Genomic DNA, 24,040 nt, shown 5'->3' on the forward strand with positions numbered 1-24,040 from the left:
CGCTTTAATCCGTGTTTTAATGTACTATTTGTACTTCTGTAGGCATGTCATATGTGGGCCTCAGTACGGCGTAACGGCTGCCCTTAGCGTAAGAAGCTGGACACACACACACACACGCACAGACATACACACATACTGACACACGTACACACACTCCCGCACACACACTCACGCACACGCACACACGTACGCACAGGAACACAGGGGCGTTTTGGGGGCAGGGCACCCTGCGAGAGTTTCTGAGCGCTGCACCCTCCCCCTACTTTCGTCCTTTTTTGTCAATGCGATTTACACACCATATCGATATATTAAAATGTAAAAACAAAGACAGGACGAGTGCTGGTTTATTGCACTAGAAAAACGACAGTGTACCGTTTGAATGCAGGCTCTCTATTTTTTTTTACCTGCTTTGTATAATACCCCCCCCCACCATCGAAAAATACGTTTTCTGGCGCTACGCCACTGCACACACACGTACGCACACAAACACGCACATACACACGCACACAAACACATGCAGGCACGCACACACCCGCATGAGTACTCATACAAACACGCGCGCACACACGTGCACGCACACTCACACAAACTGGAATACCCACATACAATACATGAACGTACCAGTGAATTCTTCCAAGACAAAGAAATGCTTAGCCTTGAAAGACAATACTCCGAAAAAGATTCTGCCTGGATGTTTTAGAGCGGTAGTGAAAGGAAATACTGCCACAAAAGCCTTAGGAGACGACACCTGGCACAGAAGCTGAGCACTGGCGCATATTGTCTTGTCGGTTTCACCCCCCCCCCCTTCCCTCTATCACGAGGTGTTAACAAACGTTCCGTCCTGGCGTAATGGTTCCGTGAATGTCGTCAAGATGTCCTTACAATGCATGTGCGGTCCACTCACGCTACTTAGTACACAAAATGTCTAAGATACTACTACCGCTCTAATGGAAGTGCAGTTTCAACAAGCTGTACACGCTGATAATAAATCATATTAATAAGATCTTTGATAAAGATAATGGAACCCAAAATGAACACTTGAACCCTTACTAGACGCAAAGAATATCGGTTCATAAATGTGTGTTACGCATTTACGAACGTATTTGCAATAAGTTACTGTTTAAATAAACCAAAGCGAACATATCCAGACATGTCTTCTCGTCTTATTTACAGGAAAACAGTTGTAGCTGTACCTCTGCTTTGACAGAATAACTGGCTTTAATGACGGCTCACAGTGAAGTCTCCAACAAAGGAAATGTTTCAGCAGCGCTCTCCCACAGGTTTTTGTTACTATTTTCAGTCGTTTTTGCTCTCTTGGGCTTTGCGGTCGTTATTTCCGTGAGGGACCTGACATATAGATTTTCATATAACTAATATTCCGCTCAAAATAACTCGTGGAAACATGTTCTGTGAACAAATTCTCAATGGTAACTACTCTACGGATTAGGACATTCGATGCTCCTTCAGGTTGAATGCTCCTTCATTGGTTATTTCAGTAACCTAGCAGGAGCGTTTTATGAAAGCGTTATTTTCTATACTTAACACTACATTACAAACGTATGAGAAGAACGTTTTGAAATGTTCTAATTTTGTTGTATAAGAGATCGTCGGAGTGACTCGTCACAACGAGCAGAGAATTTCTACGTTTCTGGAACCGCCTCTTAAAGCTTTATATATTAAAGAACATTCCCATTCGTTGCTATAAAACAATCTTAATTGTGCAAGAAAACATTGCAGTACACTTCAGGAATTCCGACTTGTTAATCTGGAAACTAACGTGGTTCGCGTACAGTCATGGACAAATGAAACGCCATGACGAAAATATTGTTACGTGGAGGCAGGACAGAGATGAGACGAACCGTGGTAGATGAGGAAGGCGAACAATCTATTTACATTATTTACAAGAGGCAATGACAGAGCGCATGCGCGCTGTCCACCAGCCTCCCCTTTGTCGTCGTCGTCCTCCCTGTTGTCTTGGATGGTGGGCTCGGACCCCATGGGGCATTGTCCGCCATGTCCCATTACAGACCGTTCATGAGTTCATGACTCTACCAACTGTAGATGGAAACCATAAACAAGAAATTTAAGTCAGAAGATTCACAACTTCGCCCAAATCAACACGCGCGAGATGCTGTAACGGTCAAATTTTATTTAAGCACGCAAGAACTAAGACTATGCACAGTTTCCACGAAGTTACAACGCAGGACGCTGAACGTGGATGGTGGTCTGGATGGTGGCCCCATTTCGAAGCCTCATTGCTTACTGCTTGCCTTGGGGGAGGTTCGGCGATCTCAGGTTTGATGGCAGGGTTACTGCATGGAAAAAGAAATAACGCGGAGGATAGTGTTCGATTATACACAGGAAGGCTTATTGCTTGCTATTTAAAAAATAGTTTTTTTTTTGTATGCTGTAACAACATTCATTTCGAGATGCAACAGTTAGAAATACCCTGGAAGCTGAGTTGAAAAACACGATGTAACATTTAGAGCTGTACGGCACTTGGCATAACATTCCGTAAAATGTGAACTTTGTCCGCGCCCCTGTCCAGACAAATACGGCAGTAGCTAAACTATTCTCTCGCGGTGGCAATCGGCACATGATGATGATCTTATCATAATACTGCCGCTAACGGGCTTCGGGAATCGTCTGTTCTTGCGTTTTTTTTTTTGCCAGTACCTGGCCACGCATGGTTACCTTATCCTGCGGAAAGGGGAGCATTCATTCGTTTCTTTTGGAGTTAAGCCACACCCGACCATCTCGTTTGATATGGAAATCGTGCAGTCCATTCGTTACTCACCTCAAAGTGTTCTGATTTGATCAACAATGTTCTAGGTTTGATTGGAAATTTCTGGAAACGTCTGCGCTCTAAGTTAAATGCATTTAGATCAAAAGCAACAGCAACTTTAATTTATTTATTTATTTATTTATTTATTTATTTATTTATTTATTTATTTATTTATTTATTTATTTATTTATTTATTTATTTATTTATTTATTTATTTATTTATTTATTTATTTATTTATTTATTTATTTATTTATTTATTTATTTATTTATTTATTTATTTATTTATTTATTTATTTATTTATTTATTTATTTATTTATTTATTTATTTATTTATTTATTTATTGAAAGTACTACATCCCCCATCGGGCCTTTCTGTAGGGTGTTACAGTTGGAAAAAAAATAAATACAGCAAGTTATGACCAAAACAAACAACACACATTACAGTTTAAAACAGAAACCTAAACACTGAAAAGACAGCATTGTAAAGACTGTACAAAATACAGGAGTACAACGAAAGCAGCAATAATACATAGCTCAAAATGAACACCAACAAAACAATCGGTGGAGTAGCAGGGTGACAGAGTGGACACCGAGAGGCGGGTCTAAAAACAAAGGAAGGCCAATAACTCGATGGAGGGACAATGAAATTAGGAATTTCGGAGGCAAAGAATCGACTCGAGCGGCGCGGAACAGGAGTGGTTGTAGGCCGACGGGAGAGGCATAATGCACCGGGGATGCATCATCATAAATATGTGGGTTATTTCCACCGCCACCACCAGCAGCAGCAGCCTATCTACGCCCACTGAAGGGCAAAGGCCTCTCCCATTAATCTCCAATCATCCCTGTCCTGTGGTTCAGTGGGTTATTTCACACCTCAAAATGCTGTTTCAATGGCTGTTAGCAAATCAGAATCCGAGAATATTGGAAATTTCGTACGCGTTCCAGTCGGCAATAGAATTGGGAAAGAAATGGTTTTTAAAGCATTCAATCGACACTTATAGCCTCTAATTTTATATCTGTGATCTTGTCGTTCGGACATTTAGTAAGGCGTCTTTAAGTTCCGTTCTTTGTCCATTCCAGTCCTACTGTGGGATATGTTGTAAAGAAATTTATGTCTTAGAGCTTTCCAGCGTGCAGAAAAATTTCCACTCCAGGCTCAGTGAAATTTTCGAACTCCTTATTTTAAAATCCTATTACCTGTTACAAACCTCGCAAGCCCTTTTTTCACCCTCTACAACTATTCATTCAGTACATTAGTAAAAAGGGGGGGGGGGGGGATTGAGAGACAGTAAAAGGAAAGGAAGTGCACTGGGGATATTTATGAGCTCGGCATGGAGCTCACCTGCATACAACCAAGTGCAAGGGAAGGAAGTAGAGGGGGAGTGAAATGATAAAGTAGAGAGAAAGAAAAAATGTTTCATCATCATCAGCCTATCTACGCCCACTGCAGGGAAAAGGCCCCTCCCATAGATTTCCAACTATCCCGGTCCTGGGCCAACTGCGACCAATTTATCCCCGCAAACTTCTTGATCTCATCTGCCCATCTAACTTTCTTCCGCCCCCTGCCACGCTTGCCTTTGTCTAGGGATCCGCTCTGTTACCTTCAATGACCAACGGTTATCTTGCCTTCGCATTGCACGCCCTGTCCACGTCCATTTCTTCTTCTTAATTTCTACTAATCATTATGTCCTTAACACGCATTCGTTCTCTGACCCACTCCGCTCTCTTCTTGTCCCTTAATGTTACATTTTTCATCTTCCGTTCCTTCGCTCGCTGAGTCGCCGTCCATTTAAGTCTATTTACGAGTCAACTGCTTTCTCGTTATCTATGAAGGCTATATATAAAGGTTGAGTATACTCCGCGTATTTTTATATCACCTGATTGATCGTGTGGATATGGTCCATTATTGAATAGCCTTTACGAAACCCTGTTTGTTCATTAGGCTGACTGAAATCTAAGGTGGCAGAAATTATGTTCGCGATTATCTTGGTAAGTACCTTATAGACGACTGAGAGTAAGCTGATCAGCCTGTAATTTTTCAAGTCCTTCTTGTCACCTTTCTTATGGATTAAGATGATGTTCGCGTTCTTCCAAGATTCCGGTAAACTCGCGGTCATTAGGCATTGGGTGTACAGGTTTGCCAGTTTTTCTAGTATAAATTTGCCTGCCAGCATTTGAAAGGTCTGCTTTCATGTGATCCTCACCGGGTGCTTTGCCCCCTTGCGTGTCTTTCAAAGCCTTCTTTACTTCTGTTGACAGAAGAAAGGTATAAAGAGAGAATAAAGAATAATAGATAGAGTGGAAGGGCCCCAAGCAACACAAGCAACACAAGCACACTCTAGAATTAGGCGCACATTTGTAATTTACAAAGTTTCCTTGAGTGTTCGCGGCGCTCAGCTGAAATATGTTTGAAAGAACCGAATTAAGCGTAAAGCCTTGGCTGCAATTAAGTCAACTAGACTGGTCCAATCTAATGTTGCAGTGAATGTTACCCCCAGATTACTTAACTTGACCCACTGTTTGTACTACGTGGAAATTAAAGTAATGAGGCCTGGATACCACCTTTTTTGTTAGTATATTGTACAAGAAAACATTTAGTTCGGTTTAAACTCATCTGCCACCGAGCAGATTAATACACAACCTTATCGAGTCAGACTGCAACGCCGTCGTGTCATCAACGCACCTGGCTGGGCAATACAAAACACAACCATCTGAAAAAAGTCTCACTGTAGATTTAAAACCAAGTGTAATATCATTCATAAAAATAAGACAAAGTAGCGGCCCCCAAAGATACCCCTGTGGCAACTCGGACAGTACATCAGCTGGTGATAACGACACCCAATTTATTCTTTGCTGACTCTTGCTGACTCTCGAATATGCGCATTCTTTGACTGCTTTGGTTGACATGTATTTTATATGTTTACGTTTTGCTACAGCGCAGGTTACAAACAACGGGAGGCTCAGATACGAAACGGAGACCGAGCGGGAATTTCTTTTATCGCGTTTTTTTTTTTACATTGAAAATAGCAGCATATACCAACATGGAGGGATGGCCCAGCACTGGAATTCGTGGCTAACTTAGCAAGAAGGTATTACGTACTCTCTAAATTCGACATCTTTTTCTCTGGTTACAAATGGCACGCACACCTTAGAGTGGAAGAACTTCCTCGTTGTATGTAGACACCTGCGGGTGTGAGAAGCGGCGGCGTACAATACGCGTAGTTATGTCTGCGGCGCGCCGTTTCTGATCCCTTGACTAGACCTGTTTCCCGCTTTCAGGAACACGTACACGATTGTCCACATGGCCACATGACCCCGTCTATTTTCTCAAACATACCAAGATTCAGTGAATCGTAACATGTTATCCTGCAGCGACGCAGGAAATGCTAGGATATGTTTCTGAATACAGTGGCAGCAATGAAAGGTTTGAAATCATCAGCAATACTGCCATGCTATCTTAGGCAGAAAATTGTGTACGCGTGTCACGCTAACGAGGCAGACATAGGCAAACATAAATTTTGAATGATTGAAGGGTTTAACGCGCCGACGCAACGCAGGCGATGAGGCCCGCCGTAGTGGAGGGCTTCGAATTAATTTCGACCACCTGGGGATCTTTAACGTGCGCTGAAATCTCGTACACACGGGCGTTTTTGCTTTTCGCCTCCATCAGAAAAGCGGCCGCCGAACATAGATTTTCATTTTCACCAATGAGTCGGGGATTTACGTCCAAATGCGGCACTTATTTCCGTCCATTTTGAACAAAATTCACAAGAAATAAATAGATATGCTTAGAAGGCCGGAGTTGAAAATTTTGTAAAGGATTTAACTATTGATCGCAACAAGATTAGGTGTCGAAATGAATCCCATACTACATACATGCTTTAAACGTCACTTCTCCCTCGCTGAATTAGAGGCTTGTACGTTCCCGGAACATTTTAAGGATACCCATACAAAAATGCCTTATGGGCGTCTATTGAAAAATGTATGGTGAGCTATGGCCGCCTATGGGTCTCTATGGTCACCCATAAAAAGGCATAAATTAGGCTATAGCCAGCTATTGAAGTTTTTATAGATCCTGCACTAAAGACTGTAAACCACACAATTCTCTTTAGACGATTATAGAACATCCTAATGTGTTTAGTCTATAGAGTCACAGCTATTCAGGTAACTGTAGCCAGCTAAAGAAATATGTATGGCTTTAGTTCTATAGACCAGCCGCGGCAAAGCTCTTTTGGCTGGCTATAGACCATTTTTTAGCTTGAAGTCTACAGACTCAAAACCATTCAGCTGTCTTTTGCCAGCTATTGAAAAGAGTTCGTCCTAAAGCTATAGAGAGAAAGCCATAAAAGCTCATTCGGCTGGCTATAGGCCGTTGTTTCGCTCTAAGTCTACAGACTTCAAGCCATTCAGCTGTCTTTTGCCAGCTATTGAAAAGAGTTCGTCCTAAAGCTATAGAGAAAAAGCCATAAAAGCTCATTTGGCTGGCTATGGGCCGTTGTTTAGCTCTAAGTCTACAAACTTGGAACCATACGGATGTCTTCTGCCAGCTATTGGAGAGAAGTTGCTTTAAAGCTAAAGTGAGGCAGCCATAAAAGCTTCTGCTGCTGGGTACAGTACAATATATAACTGTAAACCTTTAGATGTGTGATAATTAAGCAACATTTTGCCGGCATTAAGAAAGCGTTTGGCGCAGAACTGACAAGCCTGCATCCATAAAGACTTCTTTAACTAACTACATAGTAACATACGGCTCCAAGTTTCCAGCCGCTAATCGAAAAGTGTTCGCCTATAAAGGTATAATTCGAGCAACCATTAAATCCTATTCTGCTGGTTTCAATATGACTTATGACGCGAAATTCCTATACTCATGATTTACCTAGCTACATCTACAACACAGATTGGATAACGATGATGAGGTTGATCGGCCGGTTATATGAACGTATTTGTTCAATAAGGTTAGGTACTTATTATACCAACAATACGGGAAAAGTACCTCAAATTCAGGTTGAAACTTTGGATACTGCGCGTCCGCAAAGCTTGCAAATGAACGTTGACCGAAAGACGTATAATTTCGTAGAATTATTCCTCTGTGGCCCTTCGCTGCCGCGGTCAAGTGAAAAAGCGGGCTTCTCTGAAAACGGCCCTCACAGCGTCGAAGCAGATTGGAAATAACTTTCGCGGCCCAGGGTACGCTCTCTCAGAAATATGGTGGAAGCTGCGAACAACCGCATTCTTTCTCCCGCGGACCCCACTTTCAGATTAGTCATTGAGAAAGGGGGAGAGCGACCCACGCCGGGCGAAGGAGGCGCGGTGAAGAAATTCTGGGAAGCGATGAAAGGGTAGAGGGGACACCCCTGCTTCCTGTTTTATTTTTTTTTGTTTGTTTGAAATACTGGTTTTGGCGATGGGTACCGAAGGACACGGCCGTGCGGCCCGCGCTGTGTTAGTATTCCTGCGCGCAGCAATGCTAGTGACAGACAATGTTCCCTGAGTACTGAGAACAGATACAACTTTTTTCGGATGAAGAAAACAAAACGTTAAGCGATCTTGTACTTACCAAAAAAAAATTACCAGCAAACAAGTTAGAAAAAGATCGAAAGATGAGCATGTATCTCCGCACTATTTGCTATCGCGATGGACCTGCTTATACCTGGATGTACTCAGTCAGCCACATTTCGTCTCCTTGTTCATGTGCGCGGGCATGGCACGTGTTGCCTGGTGCTGGGAATTTCGACTCGACGGCAATGTGCTCGTGTAGATGGTGTGATGTCGCTTTTTGGTGTCGTGAATTTCGGTGTTTACGGTGACAGTGTTACGATTAATTCAACATCAACTTCAAGTCATGCGAAAATGGATACCTGCGATACTGTGACAGGAATTTCATCATACGCAAAACTCTAGGGTGAGTGATCTTACGAACTGAAGAGACTCTATAGTGCGAGAAATGCAGGACTTTTTTTGGTGTTCACGAATACTTTTCTAAACTACCCTGCACCACATGGGCACTGCAACGTAGACAGAAGTGAAGATTTGGCCGCGGTGATGTGGCAAAAATAATTTTTTCGCGAACTGAGAAAACTTACTAGGAACTAATTGAATGAACTTGGAAAAACGTTTTTTTATCATTGCATTGTGTGCGACCATCTTCATTGTTTTATTGAGAGTGCATTTCCATTTTAGCCACCGAACTTGCAGCTGTGTGCGTTGAGTACTGAGTGTAATGAACGACTTCTGAGTGCTTTCTTTTCTATGGACTACCCAGCACCTGTAGGTATTTGTGTCTTGGCGGACGTTCGCGGGGAATGTGCCGCGTAGTGTGGCTGTCGAGCGAGTCACTTAAGCGTGAGCCAGGGTGTTGGAATGCGTGTGCTGTGTTTTTCGATCGGCGTATGTGAACAACTGTTTACTGGTGGTGAAGTAGCGTAGATAGTAGCCATTTATGTGATGAATGGAATGAATAAACCCCTTGATTTTGCTTTCCTTGAATGCCTGTGTTTAAGCCTTTTGTGAATGAAAACTGGCGAAGTGTTTGCAATCGCAACCTCGCAATCCCCCTATATCGCTGAAGTGTTCACGGAGCATATATTACAGAATGCACCTAAGTGCCACAGAACAAGTTCTAGAGATCTGCAAGGCTCTATGCCGGCATGGCAGCGTGCTAATAATTTCTCAGCGGCTGCTGCTGTCGCTGTGTTTCAAGTAGTGGTGATTGTCTTCTGGCTGCAGCTCATGCAAAAATATTGTATGGTCGGCTATTGACAAACCTTCTTATGGTTGTCTTTAGCTATTTGGCTCAATTATCTTTAGACATTTCTATGGCTGTCTTTAGCCATTCCTATCGACATTCCTATGGGTGTCTTTAGATTCTTCTATAGCCATAGCGATATCCAAAGAAGACCTAAGACAGCCATAGAACCGGCTATAGAAGCAGCTAAAGACACCCATAGGGATTTTAATACGAATAGCTAAAGACAACCATACAACCGGCTACAGAAGAACCTAAAGACACCCATAGGAATGTCGATAAGAATAGCTAAAGACAGCCGTAGAACCGGTTATAGAAGAAGCTAAAGACACCCATAGGAATGGCGATACGAATCGCTAAAGACAGCCATAGAAAAGTCTAAAGATTATTGGGCCAAATAGCTAAAGACGACCATAAAAAGGATTTTCTATAGCCGACCATACAATATTTTTGTATGGGTAGTAGTGTAACCTCACTTTCGCAGTCATTCTCAACAGCTCTTGTGAAATTTTTTGCAGTCGAGAGAAATAGGCCAATGCTGCTGGGGGCATCACAACAATAATGAACACCTTTCTCAGTGAAACCTTAACACGGCTTCGTATATACCCCGTGATTTCGCAAAGCACCGTAAAGACTCATCTTCGTTGCCATGAAAAAAAAAATGGCTGCGGCTTAACTCAGCTAACCTTGAATATGCAAAGCAAAAGCTTGGTTTAGACTGGTTCAGTCTTGGTTTCGCTCGGTTAACCTTTGATGTAGCTGTATTGCCGACCACGACTCAAGGTCGTTCGGCCCCGTGCAGCGCTCACAGAAGGAGGCCCGGCCTCGCTTTCATTTTCGGCGAACGCGGCGTTCCTGTTTCACGACGAACGCGGCGCAAGATGAGTCGCATATCCCGAACACGACCCAGCGGCGCGTGCGTGGAAGGCGGCAGGTTTGGTCGGCTGCCGATCAGCTGAGCGGCCGCCGCCGCTAGGTCGCAAAACGACTTAAAACAGGGCCTTGTGCGCAGCGCCGACAGCAGGCCCGGCGAATCACGCGATGCCCTGCGAGGGGTGCGTCGCCGGGGGTGTGTCCAAGGTCAAAAGGTTAACTTGCGCATCCTCCGCGAAAGCGCTGGACGAAAGTAGCAAAGCTTTGCTTTACAAAGAACTGTATCTGTTGCTATGACAATGGGCTTTGCGATGCAAGGAGACAGCGCTCGGCGTGATAACTTGGAAAGAAGAGATGCCTGCAGCGTGGCTAGAGTTCCTGTAAATCGCTCCCCTAGGGGAGCTATATACAGGAACTCTAGCGTGGCCGCACAAGGAAGGCCATCTAGCGATATTCTAAGTCTTAACGTTGGTGTGCCTTGCCGACAGACCGCAATGATTGGGCAATAAACAAAGGGACACAAACACAATAGGGACACAAAAGCTATAGGGACACAAACACAAAATTAAAGGGCGTAGGCAAGGCTTCAACATGAGCCGGAGCGTGGCTTCTCCAACATTATACGCGGTTGTCGGAGAGGTTCTTAATATTTTTGTTCCAAAGATAAGACACTAAAACAGAACAAAGCAATAGTTGTAAAACAAAAAGACACTCTTTCATCAGGTCCCTGCAGCTTTCTTTTCTTGTCTGTCCTCTTTTTTTTGTTTTTTTTTTTTCAAAGCATAAGGTTACCCAAGGCGCTCTGATTTTCCGCAGCCGCTACGTTGAGAAAACATCTCACTCGCTTTTCAGCCTCGTGTTTGCCGTATTGTGGCCTTAACCGACTTGTCCTCATGAAACTGAACCTAAACAACGGGCCTAGCGTTGCAAAGATTTTTTTCCGAACAGGTCCGCCGTTGCGTACAGAGGGCGGGGTTAAACAGGTGAAGCTATGGGATTCTCCAAAAGGTCAATTTCAAATAGTTGTAAGCATACCTAATCACCGAGAGCGCTTGGTTCCACAGCTGGCAGAGTTCAGTCTTTGAAGACGGGACCACGGTGAAGTTGTTCGGCTGCAGCGACATCATCTGGCGGGTGTCCTGCGTGTATGCTGGCCACTTCACTCCAGCCGTTGGAAGTGCTGGGCTCCTGGAAGACAAACGGGAGCTCGCGGTTGCCTTACCTTAGTTAGAAGCACTTACCTTATACACCTGTCGCACGAGCATTTTCAATGGGGATTTAAGAGAAGCGCGACTGACTTTTCGAGTGCGCTAGACAAATCGCCACGGCACGTTTCACTTTCGATTGAGCAGTTGCACTGGCTGCACTCACGTACGTAAGATGGCGCCAAAGAACTTCTAGTAACCCTGCGCCATTCATTGTAGCGTAACCCGGCCAGTTTCCAGTAACCTTGCCATCCATTATAGCGTAGTTGCTTGTAGCAAGGGGGCAACTCTGTGTCTGTGAGCCTTTCTTTTGCAACGGCGGATAGCTTCCATTGTGTTTTTGCGTCATATTCGTCCCAATAGCGACAGTACTGCAAGGGGAACTAACAAAAAACTGCTGTACTCGATACAGCCGCCGGCGCCAAGGCGACGCAATTTTTGTTTTCATGTTAAATTGATCCGTTGACAAGGGTTGAGGAGTGGACAGTGTTGAGAATGCAAAAATTCAATTTTGTTAAAGTATGTGTAGGTGTAAATATGTGTGTATGTATCGATGTATGTATACATGTATATAGGTATATGTGTGCATACGTAACTATATAAATACTATCGCATGCTTATTTGTGTCAAGTTATTTGATACAATTTGTGGCGTAGGTAAAGTTGTCACGTTCTATGGCATTATACAGCGCGGACGAGAGCATTATTTAGCGCGTACCTCGATCGCGCTTGGTAAACCAGGATTGAGTTCGATCGTGATCGGGCTAGATAGCGATTGAAACTGACCGTGTTGCACCGCTCGATTCCGATTAAGCTCGACCCAGATCGACTCAATCACGAATGAAAGTGCCCACGTGACAGGGGTACAACTTAGAAGCACATGAATCTTACCCCGCGGCCTCGGGGTATACAATACAAAGTCTGCAGTCTCCTGATTTACATACGCCAAAGCGTAACTGCTGCTAGCAGACATATCCCTGGAATGTTGCTAGGCACATGGTGTCATAACATCATTTCCTAGTCGCGATGCGTGAAATAGGAATGAGCAGCCATTGCGGCGCGGTTGTGTAATTCGCCTGAAACCAATCGGCAGAGCAATGGAGGAAACTCGACGCCCCTGAGGAGTATCGAATGCGTTCATTACGCAAAACGAAACATCGATTTCCTGGATCGTCCATACGTACAGCCACGGACGAATAAAATGCGAACATGGAAATAAAAACCAGAACGCGTGAAATTGAAAAAGACCGTTCGTGTAGACGAAATGATGGCGCGTAATTGGTATATATTTGCAAAGTCAGTTTTCGCAAATTTGTATCTGTAATACACGCGTCAATTTGACATGCATGGAAAAAAATGAAGCTATTCGTGTGTTTTGGTTCATATTTTCGTTATCGCGTTTGCTTTGTCTATGACTGTACATGCATGCATGCATGCCACCAACTGAATAGTAACTGTACTCTTGGACAACGTTCTGTAGCAATGGAGAGAAAGCTACGGGCAGAGGAAGAGCTAACTGCTCGGTGTTACTGCGCCAAAGTAGCTCCCGATACAGGGTTTCGGTTTCATTTTCCGCGTGTCAGGTACGCATTCGCTACAGTGTACTTCTTCACACGAGCTCTGGGTTGATTGATTGTAGGGTTTTAACGCGCCGACGCAACGCAGGCGATGAGGCGCGCCGTAGTGGAGGGCTCCGGATTAATTTTGACCACCTGCGGATCTTTAACGTGCGCCGAAATCTCGTACACACGGGCGTTTTTGCTTTTCGCCTCCATCAGAAAAGCGGCCGCCGTGGCTGGGAATCGAACCCGCGACCTCGTTCTCAGCAGCACAACGCCTTAGCCACTGAGCCACCGCGGCGGGTCGCGAACTCTGTGGTTGAGCATGCAGAAACATTGGCGTCCCCTGCCCTACGCTTCCTTTGTTTCTAAGCACAAGCCAACGCTCTGACTGGAGAACTCGGACCGACTTAATAAATGATACCATGGACAATACCTCCCCAACTCTGTATCGTCCTGAAATGGCATGAATTTCATCAGCCCTGCAGTTTTGAGGGAACGCACTGATATGTAAACTCTTCTGGACCTGAAAACTGGGCAGCATCATGGACATGTGTAGCGTGCTTGCAAAGCGCGGGCGCGGTACACCCAAAGAGCAGCACGCACACACTACGGCGAGTAGTCAAATCCCATTTGGATCGCGTTGAGGGATTTGAAGGGCTAAACTGTCGTACTGCTGCACTCTTGTCTTTCCGTAATTTTAGGTGGTCTTCCAGTCGCCAAACGAACCCTTTTACGCTCTGGGGACTTAAGGGTACCACTGAGAACCTCCGCCTGGAGTCGTGCGACAGCACGCTCGCTAACACCGGCAGGCCGGCTAAACGAACAAAATGTGGAAACGACGGAGACTCCCGACGTCGTCAATCTCACTTGGGCGTACACGTCGTAGACCACTTGCTTTGTTTGTTTTGACAGCTTTTAGCTCTCAAGCTTCTTGGAAATTCTACGGGGCCAATGAAGTGGCGAGCTACCGAAGCGGAAGCAAGCTGCTGTCGACGAGGACGCTGTTTTTTTTCTTCTCTCTCTCTCTGAAGAGAACGTATATGTGCGACGCCAGCGGCGAACGCTGCAACAACAACAACAAAAAACCCCCGGAAATCTAAAAAATAATGCCATCTGTTTCACATATTGTGGCTACTAAATTTAGTGGCGCAACCAAAATGCAAGGCTAAAAAAATAAGAACTAGATATTTTTGAATTGCTTATGTTACACCCATCAAATTATTTTTATTGAACTAATTCCACCTCCTCCGTGTAGCGGCGTGGTTCGGCTCTGTAGCCTTGACGGCAAAAAAGGTCTGCGGAAAAGAAACTATACGGCACATTGTATTGGAATGTGAGTGTATCCATCCAAATCTACATGAGGGTTAATATTGGACTTCCAGAATCCCTAGGATTTAAGGTAGCTTACACAGGAGATAACATTATCAATCAATCAATCAATCAATCAATCAATCAATCAATCAATCAATCAATCAATCAATCAATCAATCAATCAATCAATCAATCAATCAATCAATCAATCAATTATCTAATGGACTAATAAATTAACTAATCAATTATTCCATTAATTAGTTAATCAATTAATCAAATGATCAATAATCAATGCATTGTCACAGAAAGTTGTCCCCGAGTATAGTTACTTCGTACAATGGACACTAGAACGTAGTAACACTTGACTATGAATTTGATGCCTGAAGCATACGCGCTGACGCTGAACATTCCCGTCGCGATCGTATGAAGTTCAGCAAATAATTCGCACAGACGCCAAGAATGATCTCAGTGGCGCAGCTTCTCGTCAAAGCAATCAACGTAAACCTTCGCTATAACGAAATCATTTTTTTTTCAGTCTTTCGTGGGCCTCGCTGCAGTGCAGTGACAGGAAATTATCTCAACTTCTTGCGAAGTATCGCTTATAACGAAGCCATTTTTCTGTTCCGAGTTCTTCGCCATAACGACTGTTTACAGTGCGTAATTGGGCTGTTTTAGGTAGGCTGCAAAATAGCAGGGATAATGAGACAAACAATTCTGAATAGGGGCGGCAGAAATAAGGAGTAAAATCACGCAAATTACCTGTCCACCTCGTAGTACAGCCATGTAATTTTTGTTTGACGGAATGATTTTGTTCACACGCGTAAATTTGTGGAGCTGCTTGCGTGGCTAGCGCGCAAGGATGAATCACAAACGATAAAAGAACTGAATATGAGACGTACGGTACAATATACACCACATATGCACCAAGCATGAGCGCGATATTTAGACGTGAGAGCACAACGAATCTCCGGCCGCAGAGGAATGTGAAGACAATGGCTGAAGGTTGGTTGAATGTGAGAAGAGGAAATCACGCATTATGTTGATATAAGGTAGTCTAGAGGGAGAGGGTCTACTGACAAAAAGAAAAAAATGACATAGCCGTAAGTTAGTAACATTCATATTGACGAATGGGCACTTCAGTCTGTCTCCGTGCTTTGGATGAAAAAGAATTCTGGCTTCCCTTAGAGATAGGCAAGCAAGACTAAAGGCCCTGAGTAACGTTTTTGTTAATTTAATAATTATTTAAACGTAGTCACCTTCACTAAACGCCCCGACTTCCCTAGAATCAGCGTTTTCCGTGATCGAAATGCATCTGTGTTCCTCGCGTGCCGGCACGCGTTCCCTCCACGCGCTGCCCTTAGCGACGCTTTTTGGTACCATCTTCTGTGCAGGTCAACAACGCCAGATTTTTCGACTCAAGAGGCATAAAATGCTTTCTCAATAAAATAGCCCCACGTCAGAAATTGCCTGCAGAGTCGTTCGCGTTCCTAAGCTTTCATGAAGCGGAGTGCCTATCTCGTTTTCCCGGCATTCGCTGTTCGGGTGCCCGAGACAGTGCATCGCACAGCTTGTCTGCATCACCCTCCGCGAGCATGCGCATGCGTGCATAAGTGCGCTTTGTGCTTCAGTATTACTTATTTCACTACTATTGCGTAAGGGGTTGCTGCAGAAACTTATTCTGCCGAGACCTTGAGGTGCATACCTCACGCTTGTTTGGAATCTTGGTCATTCCCCTTCGTTGTGCCTATCACACAGGTAAAGTTTATGTGTGACCCTTCGAAAAATAACCACAGGGCACATTGCGTAAAACCTCGGCCCGCAAATCACTTTAACGTCTCCGACTTTCCCAGGCCTCACGGGCCCCTCAGTGGGCCTTCATGCAACGCCGTTTAATGCCCAATTTATTTTAACCCGAAGCGTACGTTGTGCCCCCATACAGGCTCAAGCTAGCAGTCCCCCATTCGCTGCCGCCAGCCGTGCGCGATTGTGATCAGAGATTGTGGCTGCAGTGCGAACGTGCGCGGCGAAAGGACACTGCCCACAGCGGCAATAAACACATGTACAGGCGCTGAATACTAAGTGGGATGGTCTCGAAGATTACTTGTGTTACCTGTTGATGATGGTACCGATATCGTTAATGAGGCATGATGCAAAACTGCAGGTGCACTTTTCGTCGTGGACCACGGAAACCCAAGCGCGCGCAACAGATTACTCCCTCGTGTTGACCCTACCTTTCTCAGAATGCATTGGCACTAAGCCAACAATATTCCCCAAGTCTTGACCGAGGCCTCGGGCTATGGCAAGGGACCTTCCAAACTGGTTTGTTCTTAAGTAGCGTGCGTCGATTTATTATATTACCTCGTACACTGCCTTCACTTCGAGGTTGTCTGTGAGGGGAGTTTTTTGTTCTCCCCGAGCCACACAGACCTGCCTTAGAGTGTCTGTGATTATTATTGTTACTTGTCTCCTGAGCACCCAGAAGGTTCAGCTGTGCTCTCAATCACACTGTTAGCCGGCATTTTACGGCGCTAAAGGTTCTTGCTTTGTCCCCAGGAACGAGCCGTCAGTGTGAAGAATTGTTTCGCGGACCTTCCCATTCTTTGTCTGAAAGGAACGGGCCCAGCGTAGCTTTACGTGTACATGGTGGCTCGCCTTGCATGTAGATCTAACACTGCTTAAAATGTGCCCTCAGTACGTGCATGCCTGTTCTACGGTCTAGTTTTCTTTGCCCTGCTTCGTTGTGATCTATTTTATCTGCATATTCCCCTATGCTCAATAAAGATTTATGCATGCATTTGCATATTATAATATTATGATTTGTTGTTTTGTCATAGCGATATTTGGTACAACGTTGTAATCAATTGTTAACGCTTCCGGACTTCCAGTGCTGCTATGTCGTATTCTATATCCTAACTTTTTCGTAAAAATGCAGCTTTCGTGCTTACTCTTCTTTAATTTTAACATCTCATTCATTAATTGTTATTCCCGCAGAGAGGCTGGTTAAAATTACTGTCAAGATTGTCCACTGTCATCATTGACATATTTATAAATTAATCGGGCGAAAAGCACGCAATGGATACGTTGATTCAGAAACTTCCGCTGATGCACCCCTTGTGAAGGTAAAGGGCTCCTCGAACAGCTGGGCGATTAAGCGCGCCAGTGAGGGATTTTATAATAACTTCTATCACGGTATAAACCTAAGGTGTACTGAAGTTGTGTGCCCACGGGAGGTTTTGTTTTTCGCCTGCACCAGCGAAACAGGCGCGCCGCATTTGGATGTCGAATAGTACGAAAGTTTACTGAGTACTCCAGAAGAGAGAGTCGAATGAGAACTTACCGTAATGCAAATCTAGGGATACCTTTCCATCTCTTAGGTCAGCTGCACGATAATAGTAAAAGTCGCCATCCCAGCTTTAGCGCATTAAACCGCTCGAGAAAAGGTGGGCTCATTTTACATTATTACTGAAGTTCAAAGAAACAAAGGATTCAAGTGAATAAAACAGTGAAAAGTAATCAATAATAAAACAAGCCTGTGCGATAGGGTGTCATGGAGATGAAAATGACTCGTGGTGGGGCACGTAAAGCAAAGTATTCGTTAGTTATCACAAATATGAAACAAACGTTACCGGTACTTTAGGATTAGCTCATAACAGCAAAAGTAAACGCGTAATTCAAGGCCGAAGAACGGTCAGGCGTCCGAATTATCATAGCATCCATGTACGGTACACTAACTGAATTACAACTAAACAACTACACTACAACTGCACTACACCAGCTGGCTATACAAGCTCACGGTACACTGAATTTGTGGTTGGGGAAACTAAAACTACCAAAACAACAATCCTATTGGGGCGGAGAAAGCCCATGAAATCGCGCAGACAACGCGTCAGAATGAAATGTAAAGGTAAGAACAGTGCCACATCTTCGCATAAGTCGCATGTAACAAAAGTGACATGGATATTAGGTAAATAAATTATAGGAATATCCCGTCAGTGTCTATACCGCTAATCGTAATACAGTTGTATCCCTCTAGATACGTAGGCTAATAACAACTAAAGACCTGCACTTAAGCCGTTGCACGTACGAATCCGTGTACTTTCTACCGACATCGGTCGTTTAATCACCTCCTTTCTCTCTGAGCGTGTTTCACTTACCCGTCGCGTATAAACTTGGCGAAGGTTCCCACAAGCTCCTTCATGAACTCCTCTTCTTCCCTCGTGTAATCTATAACCTGCAGGAAACGCTTGCCGAGCTTGCCGAGGGGATCGGTGTAGCGATCCGCGTCGTTTAGGAAGGGCAGCGAGCCGATGGTGTAGAGCAAGTCGTCCGAGTGCGCCACACCAGCCCACTTTGGTAGGAAGCTGTGCGAAGTCTTGTGCACGAACACGTACTTGCTGACCCGCACTCCGTCCGCCGCGGCCGCGTCGGCAAGCACATGAGCTGGGCAGTCGAAGAAAGAGTCCCCGAGCATGGCTGCCAGTGCGTCTCTAGCCTGTTCGTCGGTGCGATCGTCGTCGCTACTGCCGTCGCCCAAATACGAGTCGCAGAGTCGTCGCGCCAGCGACAGGGGCATGTCGAACAACCTCGACAGCGCTGCGGTGCCCACTGCTCTAATTTCGGAGGGCAAAGCGTTCAGCAGGGCGGGAAACGCTCTCAGCAGGAGATTGTAAAATAGCGTCCCTTCGTTGGCCGTAGTGCCGATTAGCACGTCCCGAATGGGGAATTTGTTCCACGTTCGGGATGACATGATGGTGTGGGGAAAGAAATCGTCGTTGTCCACCGGAAGGAACCACTGCTGGAGCAAAGGCTTTGTCGACAGGGTGTCAAAGAACGTCGGCGCGTCTGTTTTTCGCAGGCAAGCGATCGCATCGCGGAGGTGGTCGCTGGAGTTTTTAGTTACGTCGTAGCACCCAAGCGCTGTGGCTATGCTACCAAAAGCGGCCTTGCCTGCGAACACGTTGGCAAGGACCATCGTGAAGGGCGCACCGCTCTGGAAGATGGCTCGATGAAAAAGGCGGTCGCTATGCGGTGAGAGAGCGTGCAGGCCGACCGATATGGCTCCCGCGCTGTGTCCCCACAACGTGACCCGGCCGGGGTCACCCCCGAAGTGGGCGATGTTTTTCTGCACCCACTTCAGCAGCAGGTTCTGGTCCCACAGCCCCATGTTTCCGCTGGCCCCATTGTCTCCGCTGCCCTCCACGGCGAGGAAGCCGAACGCGCTCACCCGGTAGTTGAAGGTCACGAAAACAACGTCCTTCGTCTGAGCGACAAAGTTTGCCGGGTCGTAAAAAAACAGCGCCGAGTCGCCCCACTGAAAGGCACCTCCGTGGATGAAAACAACCGTGGGAAGAAGCTTCTCCGGGCAGCTGTTTTCTCCAGTAATGGCGCACTGATCGCGCCTCGCGGGCGTCCAGACGTTGACGTAGAGGCAGTCCTCGGAAGCGACCGACGAGTACAAGAGCGCCAGGGCGCCGAACAAGTCGAACGGCAGCTGCCAGCATGGCGCCGGTTTCTTCGTTGCGTTGTACGCACCTTCCCACGGGTGCGCCGGTCGGGGTTTACGGAAGCGAAGTTCGCCGTAGGGAGGTTCCGCGTACGGTATTCCGAGGAACGCGTCGACTTCAACTCCGCTCACTTCAATGCGCCGTCCCACCACTATGCCGGAGTCGATGTGTACACTCGGAGCGTACTCCGCCGTTACGATGCATGATGCTACGAGGAGTGCCAAAGCAACGAAATGCGGTTTGAAGGTGGCCATTCGCCGCAAGCTGGTGCACACTCTGCCTTCGGGACAGAACCACATTATCGAGTAATGCGAGTCTTGAGATGGAGGGACTATTTACCGGCACGCGGAAGAATAGGAAAGTGTTTCCTCGAGCAATACAAGCCACCCAAGTCACCTTCCAGCTGCCTTCATCAATATTTCTGGCCCCAAAGGCTGGAAGCCATGTTCAAGGTGAGAGCGGGTGCGCGACTTTTCCTCTTGACGTAAAGGTATCCTTTATTGTTTATAGCGTTCATCGTGCCACGGTAGCTAGCCGGTTTGCATCGTTGCCCCGAAGGTATCGGCCGAGAGTAAGTTAGCACGTGAGACATAAACCTTGGAGCGGCATAAGCAATTGCTATTTCGTCATAAAATTACGGCTAAGCCGCTGCATCGATTCGAAGTTAATAAGTGGGCCCATAGCCCGCCTGTAAGTGCGTACCCTTGAATATCGAATGAACGAATGCCTGCTTGAACAGTAGCGTATTTGATTTTCGTGCACTTCCGGCAATTACAGAAAAGCGAGCCCAACATAATTTTGATGCCCCAGGACATCGAATGGCTGGCAGTCCGGATGTAACAGGCCTAATGCGATGCGGGGCAACAAACGTATAAAAGAAAGCTGCGTGACTACTGGGTAATGCTGAAGTATTGCTTGAATGTGATGGCGTTAATGTAATGTGAACGTTAAACCATAACGCACCACACACGATGTTTACTAGGCCCTTGTTAAAACATCCATCCGGTAATTTATCGGTGTCTTTGAGTCATAGTAGTAAATTGAACAATGGCAAATCAAGTGCAATAATAATTATATTTGTCTTTAGTACTTTTTGTTTTGTTGCTGCTGGCAATAAGCCATAATGCAATAGACAGGCTCTGCTTACCATATAAGCTCCAAATGTTAGAAAAACTGTATTTGCGCTTTGGTTCAAGCTGTGAATCGGGTGTGCCTGCACTCATTGCCCCAGGTAAACTGAAATCGAAACTGCGAAATGCCAAACATGATCCCAAAGTTTCCACAATAATACACGTCGCTATTTTCGAATTCATGGAGATTTCGACCAAGCTTGAAATCAGCATGATAATCGTGTATCCAAGCAGCGGCACGGAATCGCCTCACCGCCCGGAGCATGGGATTAATGCGGATATATTTAGAGTTGTCAAACCGAGCCGCAGAAAATATTGGCATTCCTTTCCAAAGTTTCTTCACTTCACCCCCCCCCCCCCCCCCCCTGCAACACAACTATTTACCCAACTGTCAAGCATGTATCCAGCGCAGCCCGAAAACTGGAACCTTGTACAAGAACACCATCCTCGCACACATATATCCATCCGACTACCCCTACAACTTCCCCTACTGCGAGACTCCTCTCACGATCAATCGCTTCGTTTATTCCTGCCAACGCAACTGTGACCCCGTCCACTCCCCTGAGCAGTGGGAGTCGGCGCTGACCAGTCGGCAAGGCCTTTGAGCAACAAGTCTTTTAGTCAGCAAATGCTCGCGGCCTCCTGGACGTAGGACGTTGACCAATACATCGTACACACACCCTTTAGCTCAGTAACCGTTTATTCCTCCTCTTCTACAGCTCCCGCTCTATTTCGACGATAGGCGTCACCAACGCCAGCGCCGTAATATCGGTAGCTGGTCAGTTGTCGCTATGTTGACGCCAGTCATACTCACGAAAGCCCTATTGCAGTAAACTGGGCTGATGTCATTCTTAGCCTTGTTCTGATCTTTTCGTGCCTATTTACGCACAAGTTATTGACGTTATAGGTGCGCACGAAACTGCCGTTTCCTCGCGCCACCATCACCGCAGATTTTCTGAAGTTGGCTATGGCGACACGATATATTGGCAAATCTTCAGGGCAATTGCCAGCCCGTTTAACCCCTACGGTGTGTGCGTGGGGAAAGTAAAGTTGATATTGCCCATGAAATGGGATAAATAAGGGCATATATACAAGGTGATCAAAGTTCAGTCGACTGATTTTTCAAAAGATAGGCGCTTAGATGTACGTGAAGACAACCTCTACAGTGAGGTTATGCGCCCAGCGGGACACAAAAGTAAGCGGTAATTATTGATGTCAGGGGCTAATCAACTAAATTTGATTAATTAACTTTTTAGCGGCTGCAGTAAGCAGGCATGTTTCTATAGAAGAGTTAGACGCAATCTTATTTCTACGCAGTTTCATTTGGCAGAATTCTTCTAGCGCATCCGTAGTTCGAGGTATCAAACGGCGAAGTTTAATTGCCGTTCGCATGATTACGCATGTTAGACATTGAAGACCGGCGCAAAGCTCCCCACATTTGTGACGTGCCTGCTGTGTACGGTGCTTAGAATGACAACGGGGTGGAGGCATAGCAAAAGTGAAAACAGGCACCCTTTCGGTCTTGGCTGGCCTTATCAGAATCTGCAATAGGCGGAACCGCTATCGGAACACAGTAAAAAAGGGAGGACCTTTGCGTCGGTCCTCGCTATCTAGGATGCGTAATCATGCGAATGGTAAATAAACTTCGCGGTTCGATATCTCGGATTGCGGATGCGCTAGAAGGATTCTGCCAAATGAAACTGCGTAGAAACACGATTGCCTCCAACTTTACAATACAAACATGCCTGCTTACTGCACCCACTAAAAAGTTAATTAATCAATTTTAGTTAATTAAGCCCCCGACATCAATATTTAGCACTTAATTTTGTGTCCCGCTGGGCGCATAACCTCACTGTAGAGGTGGTCTTCACGTAAAGCTAAGCGCCTAATTTAAAAAAAAAACTTGACTTAATTTTGATTACCCTGTAGAGTAAAAACACTTTGCAAAACCATGTTCTCTTCGCGGGCGTCACAACTTCCGTAGTGACGGCTCAACGGTAGCTGAAACTGCCGCGAATAGCATATGAATATTTTTTTAAATCGAAGCTTTAGTGTCCGCACTGCTGCCTTTAATTGCACGCCAATACGCCCTGCCGGAAAGCGAACTTCATCTGGGGATGATTATGAATTTATGAATGATCGTGGGTGAAGTGAAACAAACAAACAAACAAAAACCTTTCCGTGGCCGGAAACAAACCTGGGTCCCTCGCGTTATGGCGCCGGCGTCGATCTGATTGCCCCATTTCAACGTGGTCGAAGCGCACGCCAAGCTGGAGTGCAGATTAGCGCCGTACAGCCCAAACCCCAAAGTTAGGCCTACGGAGTGCACACCCGTGAGTTGCTGGGGGTATTCTAGAAAAGTGGTGCGTACATCCACAGAAGCACATACTCGCAGTATGGGATTGGCTACCCAAAGAATCCACCATGAGCAAGCTTGGCGTTCAACCATCGTCGTTGTTAGACGCAGGGGGTGCATGATTTTTTTCTTCTTTCTGCCACCAAATACAGGCCAACGAGGCCCCGCTCACAATAATTAAAAAAAAAAAACTTCTAGGACACCTAAGCACTCCTAGGGATGTGAATGCGAAAAAATTAGTGTTGAGTCCTGGAACGGATATGCCAGTGTTGTGCGCCCCGCCATGTTTCACAGCTGGTGTCGATGAAGACGGTTCGGAGTTTCCCTCCCTGAGCTGTGGGAGAATCGGGCGACCAGCGCCAGCTTGGATGCACAGCAACTGCTGATGTCCAGGGCTAAGACAGCACGGTCGTCCCATGGTCTCCTGGACTAAGGAACCACTCCCACATCACCAGGCTCACAATAAAGTTTTTCCTCCTCCTTCTCCTCCATTGCCGCATACACAGCACCGATGAAATTTACAGAAACAGTGTCACGTGGAAGGCAACGCGTTCCTTTTCAAAGCACGA

At 45.7% G+C, this 24,040-nt stretch overlaps 1 protein-coding gene across 1 annotated transcript in view; it reads right to left on the reverse strand.

Annotated features, from left to right (window-relative positions):
* The window catches only part of LOC144179834 (uncharacterized), a 32,272-nt gene extending 11,874 nt beyond the window's left edge, over positions 1-20,398 (reverse strand). Inside the window, exons 1-3 of the mRNA XM_077708264.1 lie at positions 18,636-20,398; positions 11,440-11,592; positions 2,150-2,312 (exon numbers count right to left, since the gene is read on the reverse strand). Of these exons, the coding sequence (XP_077564390.1) occupies positions 2,150-2,312; positions 11,440-11,592; positions 18,636-20,284 (1,965 nt within the window). The 5' untranslated portion in view covers positions 20,285-20,398. The remainder of the gene's footprint in view (positions 1-2,149; positions 2,313-11,439; positions 11,593-18,635) is intronic.
* Positions 20,399-24,040: the final 3,642 nt, after the last annotated feature.

This window comes from Haemaphysalis longicornis, unplaced genomic scaffold (assembly GCF_048455015.1).
Source record: "Haemaphysalis longicornis isolate Haplotype H1 unplaced genomic scaffold, Haemaphysalis longicornis Haplotype H1 scaffold_4, whole genome shotgun sequence".
Classification (NCBI taxonomy): Eukaryota; Metazoa; Arthropoda; class Arachnida; order Ixodida; family Ixodidae; genus Haemaphysalis; species Haemaphysalis longicornis.